Source organism: Juglans regia, chromosome 11 (genome assembly GCF_001411555.2).
Source record: "Juglans regia cultivar Chandler chromosome 11, Walnut 2.0, whole genome shotgun sequence".
NCBI lineage: Eukaryota > Viridiplantae > Streptophyta > Magnoliopsida > Fagales > Juglandaceae > Juglans > Juglans regia.
In genome coordinates this window covers 22988901-22998139 of record NC_049911.1, presented here as the reverse complement: position 1 = coordinate 22998139, position 9239 = coordinate 22988901, and the positions used below count along the sequence as shown (strand labels likewise).

The following is a 9239-nucleotide window of genomic DNA, read 5'->3' as shown; positions in this document are numbered from 1 at the left end:
TTCTGCAGTCATTACACTTTATGTTCTAAAACTGCTAGCTGTGCCTTTAAGTTGTCCGAGATCAGCCATTAAATTCTTAGCTTGTTGCACTAAAATGGAAGGATGTGTAAAGTTATCCTTAAAAATATACTCATTCCTCCTCTTCCATATTTTTCAGGAAATAACAGCAAATTCCTCCATATCTTCCTTATTTAACACATCAAAAATTCTATCTACTAACTCCATAAAGACTTGGCTTTCATATCCACTCTTCTGAATACTTGTTGTACACTGTCCCTATACATCACAGGCTGAAGGACATTCCCACAATGCATGCTCCACTGATTCAGGACTTTGTTTGTAGAAAGGACATTCAGGATTATCCACCACATTCATTTTGAAGAGATTAGCCCTTGTTGGAAGAGCATCTCAACATGCTCTCTAGACAAAAGTTTTGTTGGCATTAGGAATATTCATGTGCCATATCTTTGTCTAGCCTTCATGTTTTGTCTATGGGTTTGAAGATTGGCCTTTTGCACGATCTTGTATTTCTCCACTAAGACGGTAGGCACTCTTGATTGTAAATATACCATTATTGGTGCATCTCCAAATAAGCTTGTCAGGTCTATTACAAGTGCTTAGTGGAATTGCTTTTACAAGTGCAACTTCTTCTTTGGAGAAAATGGCATTTACTAAGGACTCGTTCCACTGATTCGTATCTATGTCTATTAGATTTGAGATCTTGGTATCAACTTGTAAAAATCTTATTGAACTTTGGGGTTTAAAAGTGGTTTGCTGAGGAAATAACTTATCATACCATATGCTTATTGTTTTGCCATTACCAATTCTCCATAAAAGTCCTTCAAGCAAAGGTCTTGCAGCTATGAGACTTTGCCATATATATGAAGAATTGCTACCCATATTTGCTTTAAGGAAATCACTTGCTAGGAAATATTTTGCTATGAGTACTTGTGTAGCTAGGAAATAACTGCTTTGAGTAGGATCTCCTTGCCTACTTGTGATAGTTGTTTAGATTTCCAGCTTCTCAATATGTCCTTCACCTTTTCTACCAAACCTTTGAAAGTATTGGCTCGAGATTTCCCCACTAGTGCTGGAAGGCCTAGGTATCTTTCATAGGATGTAGAGGCCCTTATACCTGCTATGTTAATGATGATCTCTTTTGTTTCTTCCGTGTTTTCTTGCTGAAGTAGATAGAAGTCTTATATATATTGAGCCTTTGACCTGAGGTTTTCTCATATGAATCTAGCAACTCAAAAAGTCTACTCCAATCTAAAGAATTTTCATTGCAAAAAAGTAAGTTGTCATCTACAAAAAAAAGATGATTAATATGAATTTAACCCCTGGCCAAAGGAAGGCCAGTGATCAAACCAGAAGATTATGCAGTGTTAAGAAGGTTGCTGAGAACTTCAGAACATAGGATGAAGAGGTAGGGTGAAAAGGGACCACCCTGCCTAATTCCCCTAGATGGAGGAAATTTTTCCTGTGTAGATCCATTAATAAGCAAAGAGTAAGAAACAGAAGTAACACATCTCATGACAAGAGCTATCCACCTTTGTTCAAATCCCATCTTCTCTATTGTAAATCTTAAAAGCAACTACAAACTCTCCAAAATGTGGTCTCGAATTGAACTAAGTTCCTCAGCACACCCATGCGCCCACGCGGTATCGCAAACACCCACGACCAACTTCAACTGGTTATCCAGGAGGGAGGCAACGTCCTGCACTCGGGACAAGTTGCTCTGAAGATCGGCAACAAGTTGCTCGAAGCCTCCCATCCACTAGGCGTCTTCCCTCTCTTTCTCCTTTAGCTTCTTCCAACAGTGGCTAAGCTTCTCAGTTTTCTTGCTACCCACTTCCAAGGCAAGTTGTACCCTCCTCAGCTTTTACTCCAGCCGCTCCCTCTCATCCTTCTCACCGCGAGCATACCAGAGGGTAGTCCAGGTCATCGCGCAAAGGGCCCGATTTTCTTGCAAAACGAGCTCTTGATCGTACACAATGAAGGCTGCTAGATGAGAGGAGCTCTGACAACAAGAGAGGCCAACATGGAACAGTCAATAAAAGGAATTTAGAAAATAGCGAAAGAAAGGAAAAAGACAGAAAAAGAACTTGCCAAATCTTGTGGAAGAAGCCAGATAAACACTTAGCGACCTGGCTAATGGCTTCCGCGCGGCACCCCCCATTTCCAACCAGGCCAAATGGGGGATAACTTCCACCAAATGCTCTACTTTAGGTGCTTGTGCGGCCGCCTCGGCCCGACAAGCTCCATGAGAAACCTCCCTAGTTGCAAGGGTCAGAGGTTGACCCTCGATACTTTCTACATAAGGCGAGAAAACCTTTTCAACAACCATTCCTACCTAGGCAAGCAGATCTTTGCACGGACCCCCTGAACCTTCGCCGACTACAACATCCAAAAGGAGACCACATTTGCTTGGTGCTCCGCCTCTGCGACACAATTATTGGAAGTAGCAATCGCTGCCTTCTTCATAACAGAGTCCAAGCCTCCAAGCAACTCGAGCTCCTCTCCACCCTCCATAGAAACCGAATCGTCCCGTCCCATAGCAGCGGGTGAAGACATTATGGAAGGCGGTGCCACAGAGCCGGGGCCCCCCCTGAGCAAGCCTCAACCCCACATTCAAAAAAGCGATTTTCGGTAGCAGAACAAGCAGAATAAATGGAGGAGACCCTCGGAGGATGTTGCCCCGCGTCAACCCGCCGGGGGATCTTGACCGCCAATATTTCCCGGAGTAGGGTGTAAAGGTCATCAGTTTCCAGGAGCATGCCACAAACGCCAGTCAGTGGGGGCAGCACTGTAAGGGCCTCTCACCGATGGGTCTAAGAGCTCTAAAGAAAAAGATTCCACCAACACCTCCACGCCAACAACACAACGAGATGCTTCCACCAACGTCACCAGGGACGGTATGATGGGCCTTAGGCATAGTGAATGCCCACCCTTCCTAAATTGAGGCTCCAGAAAAGGGCCTACTATCGACCTTAGCCCCTCCAAGCGAGGTTTCTTCCCCTTATTTGTTGGAGAAGGATTCAAGGGACGCTTTTGAGCAGGAGTGACCCGAGACCGGGAAACAATCACCCTGTCGTCAAAATGAACATGATTGAGGGGAGGTAAAGAAATCCTTCGCCTCTCCTCGGAAAGAAGGGCTTTAGAGAAGACACTGGTGGAGTTCTTCTTCACCCATTCCCTAACAATGGCAACATGCCTAGACTCGACAGGGGTAGCTGTCAAATGAACTGCCTTATCCTCAAGAACCCTTCCCCAATCAGTTCTAATGAACCGGGAACTCGCGACGATTCACTTGACCAATTGGGAATTTCCATCTGCGGCCGAACAAGAAAAAGAATTTCAGGGACCAGTCCTTCACCTTGCGGTATCGTAATTCTAGATTAACGAGGGCATGCATCGCTTGAAGCTGCAAACGTTCCTCTTCTGCTGCAAAACCTTGTGAGTCAGGAAGAACTCACAGTTGGTGAGGTTAGCCTGCTTCGGGTTCGATTCCAGCAAGGCATGCTGCCAGATGATACTGCAGCAAATCAAAAGCCTCCAAGCATTCGAGTGAAGCTGGGACGACATCCTCTTGTGGACCAGGGATCTCGAAGATGACTGTTTTCTGGACCTGGCAGATACGAGCCAGAGATGCCAATGTTGCTGCTTGGACGTTTGAACTCCAAGTGCTGCCCAAGAAAGATGGTCTGGCATCACCAACTTCTGGTGCATCTCCCCCACTGGAAGCCGCGAGTTGGGTAGATTTCTTAGGGTCCATTGACGAAAAGGAGGAATGTAATAGAGAAAGGAGAAAGAAGTACAGAGGAAAATAAGAGCAAGTTAGAAGGAAATGAGGGCGAAGATTACGATGCGGAGAAATGAGACAAGACCATGATCCAATCACACTTATAAAGGAATAAGGCAGCGGTTAATCTCTCACGCCTCATGGCAGAAGGAAGAGGTACAAGATGCTTCAAATCCCCGAAAAATACACACCACGAAGCGACGTGAAGGCGTAGAGCCGCCTGACGCCCTCAATATTGACACAATTGAAAGACGCCCGAATACAAGAATAATTGTCGGGAGACGTGCCAACAAGGATGGAAAGGGAAACGTTACTAGGGAAGCCAAGCGACAGGAGGCCACCTCGATTCTTTGACAAGGAGACATCGATGGACCACCAAGGGCACCAACAAGGTAAGGCAAATCGGGTAACCACATCGCATTAATGGTACCACTACACGCCATATCATTGATGCCGTCGTAGAGGCACGTTGCATTAAAAGACTCTGACATAAGGAACAGTAAAAAGGACACTGACTCTAAAGGAGCAGACATGATATTTTCCCCCAAACTCTTGGTATAAATAACAACTTCTAGGTAAGAGAAAAGTTATTTGATCCCTAAACTCTTTCATTATTTACAAATTTTTAAAATACTCTACTAACTTTGGTATCGGAGACTCTCTGGCTCCAAGGCCATCCTCTCCCAGCTTCTTTCTTCTCTATTTTTGCAAGCTCAGATTTGAAAACCTGAGTTGCTGGAACTTGGCCCAAAGGCGTACGAAACACGACATTGACACACTCCACTAATGTTATTGGTTAGAACAGTTATTTTACATTAAAAAAAGTGACGCAATCAATCATATTAGTGGAGTGCGCAAGTAGTACACAAAAATGACTGCATATAGAGTTTTTGTTAAATTAAACTAAAATTTTAATATAGCACCATTCTCAATATCCTTAATGTGTGCAAGGCCCAAGTTCAAAACTTTATATGAAAACAAAACAAAAAATTAAAATTTAATATCTAAATTAATGAATATTTATATTTTTAAATAATTTTCCTAAATTGAAGCTTTAGAGAAAATTTACAATGAAGCCTCATTTTAATTATTATATAAAACATACAATTTTAAATTTTAAGTAAAGCTTCATTCCATTTTAAATTTTAAATAATAATTTATATTTTTTTAAATTATAAGTAAAAAAAGTCACATTTTATTATTATTTTGTATTAGGCCTCAATTTGTATTGGGTCACCCTGCTTCTACCACCTAATTATTATAACACATGATAATTGTTAAAACAGAAGCACTTCAGAACAACCCAATTGTTTATAGGAGATAAACAACCCGCTAATAACCATCAGACACGTAAAAATGTAGGGAAATTTTACAATATACAAACACACAGTTGATTAAAACCGAAAAGAGAAAAGGAAGTCCCCACCATCTACCTCGAACCCATACCCCTTTAGGCCTTCCCCACAAAAACCCATTCCCCACTTCATAGCTTCGTGAATGAAGACATAGAAATGTTTGGCTGCTGAGTAAAATATGAAATGCAAATTGCATTCTTCTAAATATTCAATATGCACAATGGTCATTGACTTTTGGAAACTTCTAGTCTTGGCATGATTTTGGGTTCTGAGAAAAATGAGTAACAAAGTAGTGTTTGTAAAGTGCTTTGTTTACTCATCTCATAAACAATGAAAATCCTCCAAGGTTGTAATTTTGACCGTCTCTCATTTCTTTTCGTATTTCTTAGTTACCAAACAGAACAAAAAATGTTTAAATATCTTCATTTACAGTTGTTATTGATCACTGTTGAAAGAGAAAATCTGATTCTTATATTCATTTTTAGCTATTTCTATGCAGATTTGGGCTTTCATATGAGAAAAATGCTTGCTTTTTGAAGCATAGTGCTTTGAGGCATGCATAAATCTTGTTAAGATTGAGGTGGTATTTTAATCCATTATTCACATTTGGACAAAGAACAGTGGGTGCGTATGGAATCAGAAGAAGAAACTGGAGTGAGCGTCCTAAGAATTTAAGATTTAGCTTGCAATTTGCCTATTGTTTAGCTGATTAGAAAAACGGAAGGTCAAGATCTCACTTTGGTTTGGATGAGGAAGAGGACACAAGAGGGCTGTGAATTTTTCTCTAGGGGTCGAGCTCTGTCTGTGGAGGCTGGGGGCTCGAGCTCTGTCCTACACCTGACTCGGGGTGTCGAGTTGCAATTGGGGACGAGTGTGGGGTCAAGATTTTAGTTACTAGTTGGAATGGAGCGAAAGACGAATACTGTGATAAAGGCACGAGAGGGTAGGGCAGTGATGAGTTGATCAGGTGTAGGCAACTCTACAATATGAAAAATAGAAGGCTAACGTAGAGGCCCGCTATTGGAGTGTTGTTTATTGAGTAACAACAGCGACCGACTTTCAAGTTTTCTCTTGTTTTTTTTTTTTTGATAAAAAATTTTCTCTTGTTAAAAGGTGGCATGAGAAGGAAGACTTTGATTTTGAACTTTGACCCGCACGTGAGGAAAATGTAAATAGATCGTTTAAAGAACTAAATTTATCTATTCTCAAAAATAGAAATAGATAATTAAAAAAATTAGAAGACGCCACCATTTTCCGTTTTGTTATTCGTCTCAGCTGCCATACGTTCCTTATCTCTCACTGCCTCCTCTGTAGAACTCAACTGAGAAGAGTGTTAGCAACATGAACACCCTGATCCCAACGTCTTTCGGCAACACCCAGATTTCAAGGTTCCATTTCACTATTCCTATCCTAAGAAACGGCTTGTCCCATGCTTACTGTCGCACCAAGAGCTTCAAACTAAATGCCAGTCACAGTGACATAGATACGCAGACGGTAGAGGATCCCAAGGAAGAAACACGAGTAGACTCCAATGAAGCAAGCAAAGCCTCCACTCCATCCGCCGCCGCTGTCGAAAAAGACCTCAAAAAGGTTGGTCCAAGCTTCCTCTTTACCGGGTGAACCTGGAACATTGAGTTTGATCTGATTTTGAAAATGCCCATCTGAACTAACTTCTGGGTTAATTCCTTTCATTCTGTTACATCAGTAATAGATGTTTCATATGGCTCAAGAAAGGGTACTGAGAGGTGATAAATTGGATAATAGTCCTAAATTTGAGTAGGTGATATAACGCCAAGGTTTCGGGTCTTTGAAGCTCCCCACTTGTGGCATTAGGCCTGCGAATTGCCAAGTCCCAGCGGCTGTTTTATTTTATATCTTGCAATGGTTTCTCCTTACACTGCATCTGAGAGGGAGTAACATAGGGCTTGCTTTTTACGATTTCTATTTCTCATTTCCTCAACAGGTGGTTCAGAAAACTGCCGCAACCTTTGCACCAAGGGCTTCCACAGCTACCAAAAACCCTGCTGTTCCTGGAACTGCCTTGTATACAGTTTTTGAGGTTCAAGGCTATGTCTCAATGTTGTTGGGTGGAGCTCTGTCTTTTAATCTCATTTTCCCATCAAACGAACCGGACATATGGAGATTAATGGGAATGTGGTCCATTTGGATGTTCAGTAAGTTATGCCTTCAGTCACTAATTTCAATATCACTTTTTTATTTTAGATTTCATTCGGTGTTCCATCTAAAACGTTTCATTTCTCTATAATGTTTTGTTTACACGTTAAAGATTCTTCGTAAAATAATATTTGATGAAGCAAGATTTACGACCACCTGTTTACAAAATCCTCTGGCTTATTATTTTTTAAGAAAAATTATATTGACAAATCCACGTGGAGGACACACCCAATTTAAGTTCTCATATAAATTTTAGTTCTGTTTGTCATATCTGAAATGTTAAACTTCCCAATTTAATTCAAAACTTCTTACCAATTTCGTACACAATAACAGGTAGTATGAGGTTTTGGATAAATTCTCACATATGGCTCACACTAGATAGCCATTTCAGTTTGTGTAAAATTTAATTAACCAAGCAATTTCTATCACTTTCTTTCAGCAATTCCTTCACTCCGGGCTCGGGACTGCTCGAAGAATGAGAAAGAAGCTCTTAACTATCTCTTTCTCGTCATTCCACTGCTCAATGTTATAATCCCATTCTTTTGGAAGTCCTTTGCAGTTGTCTGGTCTGCAGATATAATAGCCTTCTTTGGAATGTATGCATGGAAGGTAATTTTCAGACATGGTGAATTCGGTGTTCCTTTCCATGGTTTGTGATTTTCTCTACTGAAATACATTCTTTTTCTTCAGTTTGGGTGGCTGCAGAGAACAGACTAGGAGTTCAATGTGGCGGCAGCTGTCTTCATTTGGATGGATAATCTCATGACCTTCACTTGATATACTCAAATTTATAGCTCGTGATGCATGTCTGACCAGAAGGTTCTCAAGGTCCCATTGTTGACCAACTTACTACCATGATGATGATGATTTGTGAATCAACTTAGCACCAGGGCTTCCCTTACCTTACCCGGGCAATACAGAGATACATTCCTTTCCTTCTAAATACGTATTGATAAATAAATACCAACTGCTTTGAAGTTTGGTGCCTGGAAAATATTTTCATGTTTCTCTTTTTGTTTCACCTTCCTGTTGCCATCTTTGGGATGCATAACATGTATATAGTTCACTGTTCGTTTGGATATAATTCATTAAAAAATTGTATCTGGGTGAGTCCTGAATTATTGTTTGTTTGCTTTCCATGTGTATGCCGTAAAAGAGCAGTTATGTTAGCTGTGGAGGTTGTGGCTATGCAAATCTTGGATCAGGGTGGTTATATACAGAAATTTGGTAGTAGTAATCATAGCTTCATCAGTAAAGATAATGACACATGCTATGAACAGAAGGCGAACAAGTGAAAACTATGTCAACATAACATGTATGCAAAAACACAAATAAGGTTAAACTCCTAAGATGTTTCTTAATATGAACAACGCTGCCTAATCTCTCCGAGGACCTTTGTTATGAGTGGGAAATATGCACCACTCCTCTAAAGAAAATCGATAGAGCCTTCATTGCATCAATGAATCCACCCATTATAATTCTTCAGCTGATCAACTTTACATACAAAACTCCAAATGCCATACCACAAGCAGTAACTACTCCTTGAGTCCCATCCTATCTGCTTCTGGCTGAAAAAACAATAATAAGTGTTGTTGGTACTCAATCGAGAGGGAAGGAGGGGCTAAGAACTGGGAAAAAGAGACAGACTGCTATAAAATTGCATGCCTTCTGAAAAAACAGCCAACCAAGAGCTAGATTTGAGTAGGACCAGGGGAATGTTCTTTCAGCTTTAACAGTTAAATACTCATCCATACCTTGTAAAGTTCTTCAAACAACCTTAGTATCCTTTTACCCCCACATTCGACAAAATCAAACTTTTTTTATGCAGCATTAATTTTCACTCGAGTTTTCATGTATTCTCTTAACACTGAACTGTCCACTCCTTATCCTCCTCCTCTGGCACCTAA

General features: G+C 40.8%; 1 protein-coding gene across 1 annotated transcript; it reads left to right on the top strand.

Moving 5' to 3' along the window:
• Window positions 1-6399: 6399 nt before the first annotated feature.
• Window positions 6400-8501, top strand: LOC109010935 (protein RESISTANCE TO PHYTOPHTHORA 1, chloroplastic). Its single transcript, XM_018991904.2, has 4 exons — window positions 6400-6747; window positions 7121-7331; window positions 7772-7941; window positions 8023-8501. Exons 1-4 carry the CDS (start codon window positions 6499-6501, stop codon window positions 8047-8049), a joined length of 657 nt encoding a protein of 218 aa, XP_018847449.1. The 5' UTR covers window positions 6400-6498; the 3' UTR covers window positions 8050-8501.
• The last annotated feature ends 738 nt before the right edge of the window (window positions 8502-9239 follow it).

Excerpts from the sequence above, each read along its gene's own strand:
- LOC109010935 (XM_018991904.2), top strand. The coding sequence starts at position 6,499 with ATGAACACCCTGATCCCAACGTCTTTCGGCAACACCCAGATTTCAAGG. Across the intron at positions 7,332-7,771 it reads GTGGTCCATTTGGATGTTCA|CAATTCCTTCACTCCGGGCT; the intron begins GTAAGTTATGCC and ends ACTTTCTTTCAG. Across the intron at positions 7,942-8,022 it reads TTGGAATGTATGCATGGAAG|TTTGGGTGGCTGCAGAGAAC; the intron begins GTAATTTTCAGA and ends CTTTTTCTTCAG.